This window comes from Thamnophis sirtalis, unplaced genomic scaffold (genome assembly GCF_051295495.1).
Source record: "Thamnophis sirtalis isolate CommonGarterSnake01/CBP01778 unplaced genomic scaffold, rThaSir2_p1.2 scaffold_11, whole genome shotgun sequence".
Taxonomy (NCBI): domain Eukaryota; kingdom Metazoa; phylum Chordata; class Lepidosauria; order Squamata; family Natricidae; genus Thamnophis; species Thamnophis sirtalis.
In genome coordinates this window covers 8,447,569-8,466,762 of record NW_028261391.1, presented here as the reverse complement: position 1 = coordinate 8,466,762, position 19,194 = coordinate 8,447,569, and the positions used below count along the sequence as shown (strand labels likewise).

At 45.4% G+C, this 19,194-nt stretch overlaps 1 protein-coding gene across 1 annotated transcript; it reads right to left on the bottom strand.

The window, feature by feature from the left end:
- Nucleotides 1–386: 386 nt before the first annotated feature.
- AHSG (alpha 2-HS glycoprotein) lies at nt 387–9,088 on the bottom strand. Its single transcript, XM_087725158.1, has 7 exons — nt 8,828–9,088; nt 7,502–7,612; nt 5,294–5,378; nt 4,753–4,916; nt 3,024–3,134; nt 2,172–2,273; nt 387–1,145 (listed from the first exon to the last, which is right to left on the bottom strand). The coding sequence occupies exons 1-7, from the start codon at nt 9,026–9,028 to the stop codon at nt 891–893; spliced, it is 1,029 nt and encodes a 342-aa protein (XP_087581284.1). The 5' UTR covers nt 9,029–9,088; the 3' UTR covers nt 387–890.
- Between the last annotated feature and the right edge of the window lie 10,106 nt (nt 9,089–19,194).

Here is a 19,194-nt window from a genome sequence, read left to right as displayed (position 1 = left end):
GGGGAGGGAATGGGGATTTTGCAGTATCCTTCCCCTGGAGTGGGGAGGGAATGGAGATTTTACAGTAACGTTCCCCTGGAGTGGGGAGTGAGTGGAGATTTTGCATTCTCCTTCCCCTGGAGTGGGGAGGGAATGCAGATTTTGGAGTCTCTTTCCCTCGGAGTGGGGAGGAAATGGGGATTTTGCAGCATCCTTCATATGCTATGCCCACCAAGCCATGCCCACAGAAATGGTAATAAAATTTTTTTGAATCCCGACACTGCTTCAGGTGCTTTGGAGAACGTTGACCCACTGTCTTCCCCTAGAAGTGCTGAATTCCCAGAAGTCTCACCCAGAGTGCCCAAAGCCTTCTGGCCACAAACGTAAAACAAAACAAGGGACAAATATCATTTTAGAATTGAACATTTTATTTAGGAAGTACCCTGTGCCTTTTGCTGTCACTATATCGGACTTGGTTCAACATTGCCCTTGTAAAATAATGTAGCATGGTGAAACATGTGGGGTTGGGGAATCTCATTAGGAATAGAAGGGATGAGCAGATATTGTTGTCAAATGTTATACATTTTCTCTTTAAAAGAAAAAAAAATAAGAATTTTGACTTTGGGGCTAATAAAACTTCTGTTCAACTTTTTTCTAGATCCTTGGCTGAACAGAGAGAGACTGGAAGATGTTAAGTTTGCAGTGAGCGTCTGCAGTTGTAAAAGCAGAAAGGCAGAAATACAATGCCTCTTTCTCACAACAACAACAACAACAACAATGGGAATCCCTACACCAAGCCTGTAATGTATCAGGGTAAAACCCCCTTTTTGGATGCAAGGTTTGAGTTCAGATTTGAAAACAGGGTTTTTGCATTAACTGGGCGGCTTCTTCAGCTCTCTGGCATGGCTGACCTACACCTTGAAGTGATGTACTTTTCCCGGACAAAGTTTTATAGGGTGGGTGTGATCGTGCGATGGCCCTGTTGGCGCTTCTCTTTTAGCCACATGAGGTGGGATTGCCGTCCCATGTTCGTGAGAATGAGTCTCATGTGAGGCGCTTGTATGGTTGTGTGAATGGACGAGGTCCAGGACAGTATTGTTGTATCCTGGGGACACAATGCTTTTTCTAAAGTGATGCTCCACCAAATGGCTATGAGAATGTCCGTCCTGGAAAACAAAACACAACAACAACATGTAAACACGGATGAGTCTTCTTCGGCCATTGAACCAGGAGCCGCAGTGGCGCAGTGGTTAGAGTGCAGTACTGCAGGCTACTTCCGCTGACTGCCGGCTGCCTGCAATTTGGCTGTTCAAATCTCACCAGGCTCAAGGTGGACCCAGCCTTCTATCCCCCCGAGTTGGGCAAAATGTGGACCCGAATTATTGGTGGCAAACACGCTGACTCTGCAAACCGCACAGAGAAAGCTGCAAACCACTGTAAAGCGGTATATAAGTCTAAGTGCTATTTTATCCTGCTTTGACCTTTCCAACGCATTAACACGAAAGTGATCTAAGAAACCCCACTGAAAACTGAACATAGGAAAATCGGCGGCTCTTAATATTTCCAATAGAGGGAAGTCCTCATTTGTTTAGTGACTTTTCGAAAGTACACAGCCATGAAAATTGTGACTTATGTCTGTTTTTCACGCTTCTGATTGTTGCAGAATCCCCAGGAGTCAAATTTCGGTCGTTTGACAACTGATTCTTGTTTATGACGGCCGCAGTGTCGCGGGGCCATGTGGCCTCTTTTTTTTGCCACCTTCTGATAAGCAAAGTCAACTAGCTCTGAGCCAGTTATTCTGTTTTCAGCCCAACCTACAATCCAAAGGGTAGTGTTGAGGATAAAAATAATAATCTCAGAGAAAAGGAAGTATATAAATAAAAGAATCTATGGTTTGCAAATCCTAAAGGCTGCAAATCCTAAAGGCGAAGATCAAACAAATCGTATTATATATCAGACCATTTACTCATTTGAAGGGATGCAGGGGAATTTATAGCTGGAACAAGAAGTTAGTTTTGAATCCCATGGATGGACAGAATGGATAAGAGAAACCAAGAGATATGTAGACTTCCCCAGCTGGCTGGGGAATTCTGGGAGTTGAAGTCTACATATCTTAAAGTTGACGAGGATGAGAAACTCTGGTGTGGAGGAAGAGGAAGGATGATGAACAAAATTGCATTTAACATACATACCTTAACATCAAAGATGACACAGTCCGACTCATACTTTTCGTCTGTAGGCTTTCCAGTGGCAGCATGCGATCTAAACACAGTGGCTCTGCATAATCCAAAATGCTGCAGAGAAGGAAGAATTAAGATATTTCCACGTGAACCCCAAAAGCTACTAGTGAATTAAAGAATCTGGTCAGATCACAACCCAGTTCATTAGAGTACTCTGCATCGTATCCTTCTTCAGATGTTGATGGGAAGTTTGGGAATGCATTATTTCTGGACCAATTGTGAAGAAATTGATTTTGTGCAGAGGTTAAATTATAGGATTTGGGCTGGTGAGAGCCAGATTCAAGTCTCTATTTCTCTATAGAATATTTGGCCTTGTATATTTATTTGGAATGTGGCCCTGGTTTGCTAGGAGAGAGAGGGGGGGAGAGGGAGGAAGAGAGGGGGAAGAAAGAAAGAGAAAGAAAGAAAGAAGGAAAAGAGAGAGAGAGAAGAGAGAGGGAGGAGAGAAAGAGAAAGAAATAGAGAGAAAAAAAGAAAAAAGAATAGGGAGAGAGAGAAAGAAAGAAAGGAGAGAGGGAAAAGAGAGGAAGAGGGAGAGAGAAAGAGTAAAAGAAAGAAAAAGAAAGAGAAGAGAGACAAATAGAAAGAAAGAAAGAAAGGAAAGGGGAGAAAGAAAAAAGAAAAGAGAGAGAGAGAAAGAAAGGATAGAGAAAAGAGAGAGAGGGAGAGAGGGGGGGAGGAAGAGAGGGAGAGAGAGAGTCAGTGGGAGAGAAAGGGAGGGAGGGAGAGAGAGGGAGCGGGGAGGGAGGGAGAGGAAGAGATGGCAATTGCTCAGATAGGATTGGCGTTGACCTTTGCACTTACCGCTTCTCCTAATGCTTTGGGATCACAGTGATAGTTGTCGTCGTGAGCTTCCTGATGAGTGCAGTTGGTCTCCACAATAGCAAACTCCACATAGTATCCTTCAGGCTCGAACTGAAATCAAAGCAAGAGACATTTCAGCTGGGTTGTGGGCAAAGTTGAAGGGCTGGGAGAATGAAGTTTTAGTCCTGTCTGCTGCATCTCCCCACCATCATCCATGGTCACCTGTTCCTCCTGAAATTTTCCACCTTCCTTTGGCAGGGAGGGAGGGGGAGGTAATTCGTGGTCCCCAGACTCCCTGAGAAATAAGTATTTCTTGGCTTTTATGTGGCTGCTTCATTTCTTCTGTTTTAGAATATTTACAACAGAATAGAGCTGGAAGGGACCTTGGAGGTCTTCTAGTCCAGCCCCCTGCTCAAGCAGGAGACCCTATGCCATTTCAGACAAGTGGCTGTCCAGTCTCTTCCTAAAACCTCCAGTGATGAGGCACCCACAACTTCTGGAGGCAACTTCTGTTCCACTGGTTAATTGTCCTCAATGTTACGACATTTCTCCTTAATTCCAGGTTGCTTCTCTCCTGGATTAGTTTCCATCCATTGTTTCTTGTCCTTCCCTCTGGTGCTTCGGAGAATCATTTGACCCCCTCCTCTTTGTGGCAGCCCCTCAAATACTGGGATACTGCTATCAGGTCACCCCTAATTCTTCTTTTCTTTACTAGCCAAACCCAAAACCTGCAGCTGTCCTTCATGTGGCATTTTACTTAGTGGCTGTTTCTAAGTTTCCCTTGGCTGGGTATCGGCCATAATTATATTTTATAAATAAAATGTCAGTGAATCCTTGTTCACTGGATTCAGAGGCTTGGGACATAAATTTAAAAGAGCCGGCTACAGTCACTGGCTCTTGAAAAGTTATCTATCCCTTTCTTTTCTTCTTCTTAGCAGCTGCATCTTTGTGGAGTCTTGGTACCCTCTGAACTCGGCTGTTTTCCTGCAGACATTTTATTACCCAAACTAAATAACATCATTTGTCAGGGGTGGGATTGAAAAATGTTAGCAACCACTTCTCTGCCCCATTGCTGGGTGGGTGTGGCCATGGTGGGTGGGGCCTATTCAGCCTCCTTCACCGTGGGGAGGGGAGCTTTCACCTCAAGCCTCCGGGAGGCTGAAAATGGCCTCCCCTGGGCCTCCAGAGTCGGAGAGGCCAAAAAACAGCCCATTTCAGGACTTCTGGAACTCCCAGAAGGCCCATTTTTCACCTCCTAGAACCTCTGGATGAGCCCTGCACTTAATTGGCATAGTGAATGGGCCATGTGGAGACTTCTGGAAAGGGAGGGGAGGCATGGGCGTGGCCAGCCATTCCTTCCGACTATCCGTTCAGCGAACCAGATGTAAAATTAACAACCGGTCCACCCAAACCGGTCAGAACCGGCTGAATCCTACCCATGTCATTGGTGTTAGTCTATGATCAGTTTAGCACTGATGATGTTACCTAGTTTGGTTAATGAAACATCCGCAAGAAAATAACCAAGATCAGAGAACACCCAGGACCCCTAATTTCAATCCTGAGCTACAAATATTCTCCTTTTTTGATATCTGGTTCTTTTCCTAGATTTTTGCAGATCTCTCCCCCTCCCCCCCCCCATCTCCTCCTGCTTTCTCTTAGTTATATGAAGTATCAAAGCATTAAACTGGAAGAGTTAATCGGAATTCCTTTTTAAGATTTGCATACTAACCTTCTGCTGCCCTCTTGAAATCTCAAGGACTTCGTAAGCATGGTCGGGCAGTTTGTCATTGTGTTTATGGAGCACATAGTTAGCAGAATCTACCACATGAGGGTCACTCAGAGACAAAAGAATTGGACATTTTGGACAATGTTTCTGCATGTCTTCCACAGAATCTGAAAAGACAAAAAAAATTGTCAAGAAGGGCATTTACAGATACAGATTAACAGAACAGGAAGGGACCTTTTAGGTCATCTAGTCCAACCCCCTGTCCAAGCAGGAGACCCTGCACCATTTCTGACAAATGGCAGTCCAGTCTCTTCTTGAAAGCCTCCAGTGATGAAGCTCCCACAACTTCTGAAGGCAACTTCTGTTCCATGGGTTGATTGTTCTCACTGTCAGTAAGTTCTTCCTTATTTCTATGCAGAATCTCTCCTTGGGGGTTTCTGGTTAGGACTTTTGTGGCTCTTTGAGAGTTTAAGGTTGCCGACCCCTGTCTTAGTTTCTTGAACCCAGCCCATCTAAGAATCCAAGAGGGAGAAGGACAAATTACCTGGCTCTGAGTGGCATTTTGCAGCAACCACATTGTCGACGCCCTCATCACTGAGCAGCTTGACATCACAGTCTGCTTCAACAGCCTGGAGGTACAAAGGCATTAAACTTTAACTTAACATGATTTAACTAACCATTTTGGGTTACTGCTTTTAAAACTGGTGCTTTCTGGGGGATTTATAGCATTAGTAGGCTTTATTATGGTCCATTACAGCATATTTCATGTTCTTAACAGAGAGGAGATTATTAAAATAAGCACAGTGCACCAGTAACTTGGGTAGACTAATTTGTGAGGCAGTATCATTACGGTAGCTAGTGCACTGTGGTAGAATGCAGTCTGGATTCCCAGGTGGAAGGGGTTAGGGTTAGGGGTTAGGGTTAGAGAAAACGAAGTGGTGTCTTAGCAGGTGCGAAGGATGGTAAGCAAAGCATTTTAAACTATAGCTTATAACCTTTCAAATGGAATAATAATAATATAAGAATGGCAAAGAAAAAGAATAATTATGTGAATGTATATCTATAACTGTATGAAAGAGAATAAATGACAGTAAAAATATAAAACATAATATAGGTAAATAATATTTGGTCATAAGTAGCTAAGTTTAAATAAATAAAGAAATGTACATAAAAATGGATAACGAATAAGGAGATTATGAATGGAAGATGGAAATGTATAGTAGGGAAAACACTAACTGCAAAGAAACCGATTCGGAACTGCAGTATGATATACGATGGAACTTATTGTTCCTATGTTGTTTTTAAGTTATGTGTTTGTTTTTGTTGATGTGCTTATGTGTTTAAAATAAAAAAAAAAATTATCACATTACGGTAGCTAGTGCACTGTGGTGGAATGCAGTCTGGATTCCCAGGTGGGAGGGGTTAGGGTTAAGGGTTGCATTCCAGAGAAGCAAGAGACAGCAAAGTTTAGATAGTTGGGAAGAAGAAGGTCAAGGCAGCTCCTTCCTAGAAGTTCTCAGAATACTGTATACGTTTAATGATGCAAGTAGTTTGCTTTACGGTGGCATGATTTCTGTCTGTACTAGGTAAGGAACAATAAAGGAAAATTGCTTTGCCCTAACTTAGCGGGTCTCTCTTGGTTTTGATCCTGACCTGCATACTTGTTTAAAACTATCTTATCGGTGTCTTTGGTGCAGGTGGTGTAATATGAGAATTTCTACTTGGGCAGTTCCATGTTGATTAAACTTGGATAGTAACCTCTAAACCTGGGGGATCTAATCTTGGACATAGCTTGCTGGGGAATTCCGGGAGTTGAAATCCACAGGCCTTAAAAGTGGTTGTGGTTGGATACCTCCTGCTTTAAGCAGAGGAGCAACAAGGTACTTTTCATGGCATCTGGCATGGGAACAATTCAACTTTGGACATCACGGGGTGAACTTGAAAGAAGAATTGACTTCTTAATTCCTGACTAATTCGTTGCTCAGAATTGAAATAAAATCTGGCTATGTAATGTAGGACGTTAGCACCCACCTCTCTCCTAGAAAAAATTAATTGTTTTAGGAAATATTAAAAGGGCAGAATATTTCCTCCTAAAAGGGAGGCAGAAACTCAGCCTCCCCACCTTTGTGAGTGGGCCATTAAGGCCTGAGCCAGTCTGTTCTACATAACAAAGATCTACCTCCTTCAGGCAGAGCCATAATAGGAATCCCAAAGCCCTTCATCATCACCCAGCAACAGCTCAACCAAGCTTGGGACTCAAAGGACAGACAGCGTACAAAGTTAGCTAAGACCCCCCGCCCCCTGGGAGTCTGACTACCAATCAGAATACATTTCTTACACAGGAACAGGAAGCTCCAAGGCGGGGCCCAAGGGAGGGTATAAAACTAGGGCACTCTCGACATCTCTTCCCTTTTTTTTCTTCAAGATCTTCAAGTCATGTTATCTCCTTTCCCCCAGGACCTCAAACCGTGTGGTCCTGTCCACCTTTAAAACCATCTTCCCAAAGAGCCTCCATGTTTCCAGCGTCTTTCTCCCCACTTGGAACTGAACCCAGAAGGACATTTCTTCCAACAGTAATGTGCACTCAAAACGAATGTGTGTGGAATATGTTAGCGACAGCTGAGTTTTCCTTAATCCATTGTTCACCAGTGTGTATACGTGTTCAGAAACTCAATTTACTCTTGGTGGAGTGGTAAGAAGCCACCTGTCCTCTCACAAAGCCTTACATTTTCAAGAAGCTTCAGGCACTTACATGGTATTCCTGTGCTCTTACAGAACAATTCTCGATGGGAGTTGGATCCAAGATGTGACACACCGTCTCCAGAAGTTGTAGCTCAAGGAAGATGACCTTCCCATGGGGTCTCTGAAATGAAAAATTAGCACGAGAATGACTTTTCTCCCTGCACATTTCTGCCTCTGTTGCATCAGCTGACTCACGGAAATGTTTGAATTGACACACTAGTTTAAGACCTCGCCCCGGCGTGCTTCTCAGTTATCGACTGCTTTGAAGAAAAGATACCCAACAGGAAATGTCAATGCTGCCTTAAGTTGAACACGGTTCCTTCGGAGGTTACAAGGCAGGAATGGACAAGGCTGACATGTCCTGACCTGAACATCTGCTCTGAATGTGGCATGAGGTTTTCTTGTAGGCCTCAGCTGATTTCCCAGTTGTTGGTTTTGCCCAGGTCTGGGTGGAAGAAATGGCCTCTTTCTGACATTGCATGGTTCACATGAGTGCATATGGTCTATTCAACTACCACCATTTTGGCTCCAAAAAATGCCATTGGGTAATCCTGATCTGCCTACCTACACATCAGTGGTGGGATCCGGATCCCGTTCCAACCAGTACGGGCCCAGCATCATCTACATGAACACGCACAGCAGGCATGCACATGCGTCTTACCATCCAGCGGCGCCTATGCGAGCCTACACAACGCTCCAGCTGCTCGGCAGAGCGTCACGCAGGTGCTGTATGCGCCATGCGCAGAAGCAGAACCGCTGATTACTTTAAAGACAGGTAAGGAGTGCGGGCGGGCAGGTGGCCCTCCAGAGCACCATACTGGAGCAGTATCTGGTGCTCCAGGCAGGCTCCGGTACACTTGTACCGGGTGGGGGTACAGCCTGCAACTCACCACTGCTACAAATACTTAGGACAACTGTTTGCGACAGGAGGTCTAATAAAGATCATATTGTTGGGAGGGAGCTAACATTTTGCCCAGTTGGAGAGTTCATTTACTCACTTAACCCAGTTGCAGAATTAACCATCTCCTGGATTTCTATCACACACTGAACCATTAACTAACCCAAGGGGCTGAGCTGATGCAACAACTCTAACTGGTGCTCACACCAAGCTCTGCATATAGGGATTCGAACCGCCGAACTGCCGACCTTTCTGATCGAAAAGCTCAGTGTCTTAGCCACTGAGCCACCACGTCCCTATAAAGAGGCCATAGATTGCCCAAATCTCAGCAGGAAGACTACAGCAATTGACTGGCACAACATTCCACCCCCCCCCCCCCAATCACCTAACGGTTATTGATTTAGTAACTAGGAAGCTTTTTCCTCCCATTGTACTTACCCGGGGCAGGACATGAGCATCCTTGATTTGATTGACGACATGTTTGTATCCGTGTAGAGAGTGCTCGTTGATGTAGCTCACGGCCACCCCTGCTAATTTTTCAGCTTCTTCACCGTTGCAATCGAATTGTGGCACCAAGTGATGGCTAAGCGTGCATCCTATAATCTGACCCAGGAGCACGAGAGCTACCAGGGAATTCATGGTTGGGTTCAGAGATGATGTACAAGGCACCGACAGAAGGAAGGTAGACTTCAGGGGATCCGATGTCAGGTGCCCCTTTATATGGAGTGTTTCTGTCCCCTGTCCTCCCCCCCCCCACCACATCTGCTACCTGCATTGGCTTACTTGGGAGGATGCAATATTTGCCCAAGGTCCTGCAAACAAGAGGAAAGGAAAAATAAATATGTGGGGACATCTAGTCAAAGTTTGATTAGATAAGGGGGAAAAACGCAGATTGTGCGGAAAGGGGGAAAGCTACTCCCCTAATCAATCAGCCATATTAATCCCAGGATATACCGCTGCAGAAAAGGGTATTTTAAGAGTACGAAACTATATAGCAAGGATGCACAAAGTCAGTGTGAATTATAACATATGGAAGACTTTGTGTCAAACCTCAGCTCCCTTACTGACCTAACTAACAGGGATTAAGCGCCATCCATCTGATGTTGACTCCTAGCAACTGATTCGACCTTTTCTAAAATGATCTGTCCCCAGACTAGCTCAACTCCATCCATCTTGTACATCAACTCCATCCATCCTCCTCCTCTTTTCATCCCTTCCACCTTTCTGACCGTTACAGATCCATTTGTTTGTTTCCTTCGCTACCCATGCTGTTCTGTAGGCCAGAGGTGTTCAATTTGGGCACTTTTAAGACCTTCATGTTATGACGGCAGCTAGGAGTGTATTTGCACAAAATTGGAAAAGTGAAGAGATCCCTGCAGAGGAGAATGCGATTAGGAAAATATTACCCTGTTTCCCTGAAAATAAGACCTCCCCAAAAATATTGCAACACAGAAGCAGCCATGAGGTGACCATGCTCGCCGCCTCCTGCACCTCAAAAATAATAAGACCTCTCTGAAAATAAGGCCAAGTGCTTATTTGGGGGGGATGTCAAAAGAAAATAAGACCCTGTCTTATTTTGGGGAAAACACAGTAGAATGTGCAGAAATGAACAGATTGACACTGGCAATCAAAGAGAAAGCACAAACTGATTATTATACAATTTGGGAATCTTTATACCAGTGGTTAGATAATAGACATAAGAATTAATACTAAAAGATGTTATCTAAAGTATAGAAAATGTATCATTAGTTAACATAACTAACAGAGTTAAATAAATTACAATGGGGTTGTTATAATATTAGATACTTATGGTATTGGAAATTAAGCCAAGATGGGATTAAATAATGAATAAGATTGTATATTTTAATGTTGGCACAAAATATTTGTATCTAGATGATGTACCTAGATGGTTAATGGAAAATGGATTGTTTATACAAAAATAAAATAAAAACATTTAATTAAAAAAAGACTTGAGGACTTCAACTCCTAGAATTCCCCAGCCAGCATGGACACCCCTGCTCTAGAGTCTTATACAATACAATAATACAATAGCAGAGTTGGAAGGGACCTTAGAGGTCTTCTAGTCCAACCCCCTGCCTAGGCAGGAAACCCTATATTGTTTCATGGCTATCCAACATCTTCTTAAAGACTTCCAGTGTTGGGGCATTCAAAACGTCTGGAGGCAACTTCTGTTCCGCTGGTTAATTGTTCTAATTGTCAGGAAATTTCTCCTCAGTTCTAAGTTGCTTCTCTCCTTGATTAGTTTCCAACCATTGCTTCTTGTCCTACCCTCAGGTGCCTTGGAGAATAGTTTGACTCCCTCTTCTTTGTGGCAGCCCCTGAGATATTGGAACACTGCTATCATGTCTCCCCTAGTCCTTTTTTCTATTAAACTAGACATACCCAGTTCCTGCAACCGTTCTTCATATGTTTTAGTCTCCAGTCCCCTAATCCGCTTTGTTGCTCTTCTCTGCACTCTATCTAGAGTCTCCACATCTTTTCTACATCATGGTGACCAAAACTGAATGCAGTATCCGAAGTGTGGCCTTACCAAGGCATTCAATTCTGGAGCCATCCGGATATCCGGTTCCCCCACCATAGAGTTTCCTCCTAGTGCGGTGTCCTTTTTCTTCTGCTGACTGGAAGTCCGGTTTCCCCACCATGGGGTTCCCCCTAGTGCGGCATCCTTTTTCCTCTACCTGTCCTAACTGAACACTCTATCAATTGTGGAGCCGACCAGTGACAGGGAGCTGCAGCAGAGGGATGAAAGAGCCACATGCGGCTCCAGAGCCACAGGTTTCTGACTCCTGTGCTAGGTGACCCTATTATCAAGCTAGAAGGCCTCAATGGGGCCACAGCTATAGAATTACAAGGTATATCCTGATACTGGGGATTAAACTGTGCTCTTTCAAGAAGGATCTGAGGAATAGCAAACAGGATCTGGTGGTCCTTTGGGGGAACACATTTGGGACTTCTTATTTCACTAAGAGACCCTAATTTTGATGAAATGTGGAGCTGTGGGGAGCATTTTATGTGACATCAAAAGGGAAGACTTTTCCACTACGTGCGGACAAGGTCATCAAATATGTTCAAAGTCAAAATTTAAGGTGAATGAACAAGGCTTCAATCAACAGAACTGTCTGAAAAGTAGCCAAAGCTAACATTTCTTGATAAAATAGTTTACAAGTTCATGGACAGGCAGTCTGTCCCAAAAATCAGAGTTTGTCCTTCTTCCTCTGCTGATTCCATAGATTTACACCGCCCACTACTCTTTTCTGTCATAGGTAGACCTCGATTTACGGCTGCAATTGAGCCCAACATTTCCATTGTTAAGTGAGATGATTGCTAAGTGGGTTTCACATCATTTCATGATCTTGCTTGCCACAGTTGTTAGTGAATCACTGCAGCTATTAAGTCAGTAACATGGTGACTGACTTAACAGCTGGTGAATTTGGCTTCCCTGTTGACTTTGCTTGTCAGAAGGTCACAAAAGGGGAGCAGGGCACTGCAACCGTCATAAAAATGAACCAGTTGCCAAGTATTCGAGTTTTGATCAAATGACTTTGGGGATGCTGCAACCATCATATGTCTGAAGAATGGTCATAAGCCACTTTTTTCAGTGACATTGTAAGTCTGAACGGTTGCTAAATGCCAAGAACTACGTACATAGGTATATATGTATGTATCAGTGGTGGGTTGCAGGCGGTACGCCCTGGTACGGACGTACCAGTGCTTGCCGGGAGCACCAGGTACAGTTCCAGTATGATGCTCCGGAGGGACCACCCGCCCGCCAGCCTTACCTGTATTTGAGCTCTTCTGCACTTCGTACGACGCCTGTGCAGCGCTCCGCCGAACAGCTGGAGCATTGCGGAGGCATCGCGGAGTGTCGCAGGAGGTAAGGATGCATATACGCACTGCACACGTGTGCACGCATGCCGCACACGTTCATTTGGTGGACGCCGAGCCACGTTGCACCGTACCGATTGCAATGGGATCCGGAGCCAACCACTGGTATGTATGCATACATCATACATATATACATGCATAGAAGATAGGGTCAACCTGTTCTCCAAAGCACCTGAGGGTAGAACAAGAAGCAATGGGTGGAAACTCATCAAGGAGAGAAGCAACTTAGAACTAAGGAGAAATTTCCTGACAGTGGTTTCCTTTTGCCGCTAAGTGATCCAAATATAACTCCAGTGACTTTCCCCACATGTTATGGCCAAAGTGAGACACAATTTCATGATTTTGCCTTCTAAAGACATTTCAGGTGTTCTGTGTGCCAGTACAAATTAATGCAAAATTAGTGCAGCGGCCACACATGGGTCGCTGTTGTTTGTAAACAAACAACAGGAAATTTGGCGCTTGCAAAAAAACCCACCCAATTTTGTCATGGTCAGAAACGTTCATGATCAGAGGTTCTACCGTACTTGCTTGTTAATCAGCTTTGGTGTCCAAGGAATACACAGGAGCCTTCTCCTGCACCTCAGCTCAGACAAGTTGATTTTCTTCCTTCTTGCTTTTGTTGGTTCTTAGGTTGAGAGAGAGGGACTGAATCAGAATACAGCTGGAAGGGACCTTGGACATCTTCTAGATCAGCCCCCTGTTCAAGCAGGAGATCCTCTACAAGTTCAGACAAGTGACTGTCCAGTCTCTTCTTAAAAAATTCCAGTGATGAAGAACCCACAACTTCTGAAAGCAACTTCTGTTCCACTGGTTAATTGTCCTCACTGTTAAGAAGTTTCTCCTCAATTCTAGGTTGCTTCTCTCCTTGAATAGTTTCCATCCATTGTTTCTTGTCCTGCCCTCTGGTACTTTGGAAAATAAGCTGATCCACTCTTCTCTGTGGCAGCCCCTCAAATGTTGCAACACTGCTATCATGTCCCGCCTTAGTCCTTCTTTTCTCTAAACTGGCCATAGCAATAGCAATAGCAATTAGACTTATATACCACTTCATAGGGCTTTCAGCCCTCTCTAAGCGGTTTACAGAGTCAGCATATTGCCCCCAACAACAATCCGGGTCCTCATTTTACCCACCTCGGAAGGATGGAAGGCTGAGTCAACCCTGAGCCGGTGAGATTTGAACCGCCGAACTGCAGAACTGCAGTCAGCTGAAGTAGCCTGCAGTGCTGCATTTAACCACTGCGCCACCTCGGCCATAACCAGTTCCTGCAGCCATCCTTCATATGTTTTAGTCTCTGGGTCTTTAATCATCTTATCTGCTTTTCTTTGCACTTTTTCCAAAGTCTCAACATCTTTTTTGTAATGTGGGGACCAAAACTGGATGCAGTATTCTAGGTGTAGGCTTACTAAGGCTTCATAAAGTGGCCCCAGAGATATCCAGGAGCCATCTCTGCTTGAGTTCTTCATATATAGAGAGCCGAGGTGGTGCAGTGGGTAGAGTGCAGTACTGCAGGCTACTTCAGCTGACTGCTATCTGCAGTTCGGCGGTTCAAATCTCACCGGCTCAAGGTTGACTCAGCCTTCCATCCTTCCGAGGTGGGTAAAATGAGGACCCAGATTGTTGTTGGGGGCAATATGCTGACTCTGTAAACCGCTTAGAGAGGGCTGAAAGCCCTATGAAGCGGTATATAAGTCTAACTGCTATTGCTATTGCTATATGTTTTAGTTTGGGTAAGCTAACTAAGCTGAAGCTTCTTCCCAGTTCAACATCTACCTATAATTCTACACTGCTTTTTGGAACAGAGAGAAGAAGTGGCTCACAGCCTCCCAGTGAGCACGATGGGCAGAACAAGCATCACAATGTCATCATGCCAGCTCCACCTTTTTGAGTGTGTACATGTCACAACATCGCATCCATGTTCAAAAAAGGGCAACGCTTGCAAGGCAAGACCCACCATTTCCGTTCCGCCATTTGGATGAAACGGATGGATTCTGCAAATGTCCATGTCCATATCACTGGGCCCAACGTAGGCCTCATAGGGATAGAAGGAAACATCTGGGGAACGGGTTTGCCTCCTAGTATTTGAAAGTTCTGGGGATGTTTACTTTCCAAACTTGCTCATAGCCCTCAAAGATTGAGAGCTAAATTATAATCCTGAAGATGGACCATTAACTACTACGAGAGTGAAAAAAAATGGACTCTACTTCCTCATTTATCTAGAGCTGTGGTGTCAAACTCAAGGCCCGCGCGCCGGATGTGGCCCGCAGGGTGCTTAAATCTGGCCCACGGGAATTGATATTTCCAGACTGGCCTGTGATGCCTCTGCCAGCCCTCACAGGGCCTCGGTGCGGCACATTTTTGACTGACACATCAGGGCTGGGTTCCTACCAGTTCAGACCAGTTAGTAACCTGGCTGGCCACGCCCCCAAACCGGTTATATCCTGTTTCTATTCCATCTTGTTTTTCTATCATTCTGTCTATTCTGTCTTGTATTTTTCACTACTTTTTGCACTATTGTGCATGTGTGCACCCAAAGCGCCTCCCTGAGTGAACCGCAGTAACAGAAGCCGGAACCCACCAGAGTGCAGCTGGAGGCCAGGGAGGCCAAAAATGGGTTGCACGGGGGCCTTGCGGCATCTTTGCGCAGCACGTTTTTGGCCGGGACACTGTTGCAGGAGGCCATGGAGTCAAAAACGGAGCCGGGGGGAGGGGGGCATGTGCTGTTACCCTGAGCCCCATTTTTGGCTGACAGGGTGCTGCAGGAGAGGTCCATCCCATCTCCCCCTACTCCCTGCCCTCCTGCTGGCCCAAGGGGGAGAACTACAATGCTTATCAGACCCTCAAAGAAATCCAGTTTGACACCCCTGATCTAGAGGACCCTTAAAAAGATTCCGAGTACTTATACGTGCGGTTTAAAATGCTGGTTTCCTTGGCAGTGTTGTGGAATCCCTCTGGATTTGCATCAAAATTAAGGCTGCTGCTGTAAAAAAAAAAAAAAAAAAAGTTCAGGTGTTGAGTTCCCCTTATCTCGTTTCTAAGTCAGATGGTGCCTAAACTTCCTCCTCAAAAGCCTTTAAGACGCTATTCTGATTTTTTCTCCCGTTAGCATATTTTAAGGAACAATAAAAACACAGCAACAAAAAGGGAGGAAAAACAAGTTTGCAAATGGAGGATGTTTCTCATTTGGGGCTCTTGTAAAACACACTGGAAAAAGGTGCAAGGTTGCACAACGCAGGTCTCTCAAAATCAGCCTCTGAACCTTGGTGGATCAATAGAAGAGATCTCTGTCGCAATTCTTATCACTTTCTAGTGATAGTTTAACTACGAGCCTCCCTGGATTGCCCACACATCTCCCTTTAATGTTTAATTATATAAAAAGGGCAGCATGCACTGAAACCCCCCTCTTCCCATGTTCTCTCTAACCCAAACTGTAAGACAAATTCATTGTAGCCCAAATCACCCAGGGATATTTTTTTTTTGGTGGTTGACTGTGGAATAGAAACTGCAAACTGCAAAGAAGAATAGACGGAAAGGGGGAGAAACACAGGATGGAAATGGGGGTCAAAAGGAAGAAGGGAACAAAACCAGCTGTGGGTTTCACATTTTGTTACGACCGGTTCGCCCCACGCTTGCTCACTCACTTCGCGCATGTGCCCGGCCTTCTGCACATGCGCTTTGCTCATGCGTACACCTTCTGCACAGGCACCTGGCCTCACAAAACATGCCTAGAGCCAGGGTGGGTGGGCCACCCATGATTTCCGACCCACGAATTCCACGACCAGTTCAGGCAAACTGATCCGAACCGGCTGAATACCAGCCGAGGTGGCGCAGTGGTTAAATGCAGCACTGCAGGCTACTTCAGCTGACTGCAGTTCTGCAGTTCGGCTGTTCAAATCTCACCGGCTCAGGGTTGACTCAGCCTTCCATCCTTCCGAGGTGGGTAAAATGAGGACCCGGATTGTTGTTGGGGGCAATATGCTGACTCTGTAAACCGCTTAGAGAGGGCTGAAAGCCCTATGAAGCGGTATATAAGTCTAACTGCTATTGCTATTGCTATTACCTCTGAACAAAACTGAATAGTGATCAGGAGAGTAAAAAACAAGATATTAATCAGAGATAGAAAGAAAGACTCATAATCTCCTTTCATCTGGAGTTCCTGTGGGAAGATGGAAGACGATCTGGAGATGTAGGGTTTGAGAAAATAGGTTGAAAGAGACTCAATGCCAAAGCTCAAGTCATTTCCTCCTGCCAGGGAGATGACACTAGGAATAATTTTAGAGCTGGCACAGACTAGTGTTGAAGGGATACAGATAATCTGCAGAAATGAACGATCTTATCCAGGACTGAGATTCTGCCGTTTGGACTGGTTCGGGCAAACTGAATGTTAATTTTAATCTGGTTTGCCGAACCAGTAGTAGTAGCCCACCTCACCCCTCCCAGGAGTCTCCACAGGGCCTGTTTTGGATGCCAGGTAAGTGCAGGAAAGGAGCAGAGGTTCTGGAAGGGTGAAAAACAGGCCTACCAAAATCACCAGAAGTCTGAAAATGTGCCTGTTTTCAGCCTCCGGAGAGCCTCTGGAGCCCAGGGGAAGCAGTTTTCGCCTTCCCGGAGGCAAAAGGAAAGTGTCCGGAGCCTGGGGAGGGTGGAAAATGCCCCCCCCCCCATGCAGGAGGCCGACTAGGCCATACCCACCATGGCCACGGCCACCCAGCAACAGGGCAGCGAACCCGTTGCCGCAATTTTTGAAGCCCACCCCTAATCTTATCTATATTATTCATTCCATAAGGTCATTTTTGTCTTCTGTTTCCATGATAACCAAGTGTCTCTGTTATCCTGCACCTTCTCATTCTTCCACTTTCCTTTCCTCGAGAGACTTAAAAGAATTTCTATGTATTGTAAGGAGCCGAACAAAATGACAATAGTAAAGGAAACGATTGCTTCACAACTTATTATGAAAGGGCTAAATTCACCAGGCGGAGAACTTGTTCCAAGCAGCAACTAATCTTCCCATTAATCTTGAAAAGCACCCGGGCTTTGCAGTAAGCCAACGTTGCAGCTGTTTGCGCTGTTGTGTTAATTCTTTCATCTTTCTTTCAACTCTTAACAGATTTTCTACTATCAGTAAAATGTAAGCTGTCAATTGGGCCCTAAAAAGTGTTCTGCAAAAAAAAAAAAAAAATGGCTAGGACGTTGGTGGTATGATTAGGGATCTGGACGGGATCTGTTATGGACATTTTTCAATATCTGGGATCCCACTTCCAAGTCAATGGCGACATCAATGAGGAGAGCAAGGCAGTGGTGGGTTGCAGGTGGTACGCCCCGGTACGGGCATACCGGAACCTGCCCGGAGCACCAAGTACTGTTCTGGTACTGTGCTTTGGAGAGCCCACCCGCCAGCCCGAGCTCCTTACCATGTTTTAAAGCTTTTGGCGCTTCTGTGCACGTGCATGGCGCATACAGCACCTGCGCGATGCTCTGCCAAGCAGCTGGAGTGTCGAAGAGGCTTGCAGAAGCCTTGTTTGCAGCTATGCATCTATGTGGGTGAAGCCAGGGCTGTTCCAACCGTACCAGTTGGAATGGAATCCGGAACCCACCACTGGAGCAAGGGTAAATGCAGCCTGGATGTTTTGGCCAGATCTTACCGGTGTATTATGTGCCAGACAAATGCCAACCCATCTTAAATCTAAGATTTACAAGACAACCATCCGCCCTGTTGCACTGTGTGGCACTGAATGCTGGGCAGCAACAACAGGGACCGAAAGCTCTCTCCATGCCATGGAAATGCGAAATGCTTCATTGGATATCGGGCATTTCCCTGCCTTCTTGACCACATCGCAAATGACATCATTCGAGAGCATTTTGGGGTGGCACCAATTATAGAGAAGATGAGAGAAGGTCCTCCACTGCAGAGGTTGTATTCAAACCAGTTCTGACAGGTTCTGGAGAACCGGTAGCAGAAATTTGGAGTAGTTCAGAGAACTGGTGAATTGGCTGGCCCTGCCCACGCTGCCTCCCAGCCTCCTAGCTGATCTTCTTTTGTTGCCCTGAACAGGAGAACAGAGCTGGAAAGCAGGTTAGTGGGGTGGGGAGGAAATGGGAATTTTGCAGTAACCTTCTCCTGCCACGCCCACAGAACCGGTAGTAAAAAAATTTGAATCCCACCACTGCTCCACTGGTATGAACATGTCCTGAGAGCAGCGCCTTCCACCGTGGCCAAGACTGCCTACCAACTAGAAATCAATGACTGGTGATCTCGCGGGCATCTGAAACAGAGATGGCAAGACACCATCAGTAAAGATATTCAAGCCACAGGCCTGTGCCCTGGAGATGCAGCTGGCTGTGCAAAGTGGTGTTCAACGATCCAAAAAGCGGAGCCTACACTTGCAGGAATATGCTAAGAGGAAAGAGGAGGAGGAGGAGGAGAAGACTGTGGCCTAGGGGTGGCGCTCTTGCCCCACAATCAGGAGGTTGTGAGTTCGATCCTAGGTAGAGGCAGATGTAAGGTCTCGTGCTTGGGCAGGGGGTTGGACTAGATGACCTACAAGTTCCCTTCCAACTCTGTTAATCTGTTAAGAGGAGGAGGAGGAGCAGAAGAAGAGGAGAAGGAAGAAATCTGCTATGGCTTTCAAGGGGAATGAGCTGGTACAAATTATCAAAATACTTGTTAGGGCAGCTAAGAGAGGCAGCTCGGCTCAAGCAGCAGTGAAGGACAGTGGGAAACAGCCGTATCTTTTCACTAAAAATTCTGCACAAAAACGGCATATTGGGAAATTACATGTAAAACTCCATAGGTTAGGAATGTTTCAAGAGCATACCACAAAGCTGCATATATTAAAGGGAACCTGCAGCTTACTAGGGCTGTGCCAGCTGGCAGGACTTGTTTGCTTTCTCAGTGACCTTT

Coding starts and splice junctions, on each gene's coding strand:
- AHSG (XM_087725158.1), bottom strand. CDS start 9,028: ATGAATTCCCTGGTAGCTCTCGTGCTCCTGGGTCAGATTATAGGATGC. Junction 5,379..7,501: donor TAAGAGCACAGGAATACCAT/GTAAGTGCCTGA, acceptor TTGTACCTCCAG/GCTGTTGAAGCAGACTGTGA. Junction 4,917..5,293: donor AAAATGCCACTCAGAGCCAG/GTAATTTGTCCT, acceptor TTGTCTTTTCAG/ATTCTGTGGAAGACATGCAG.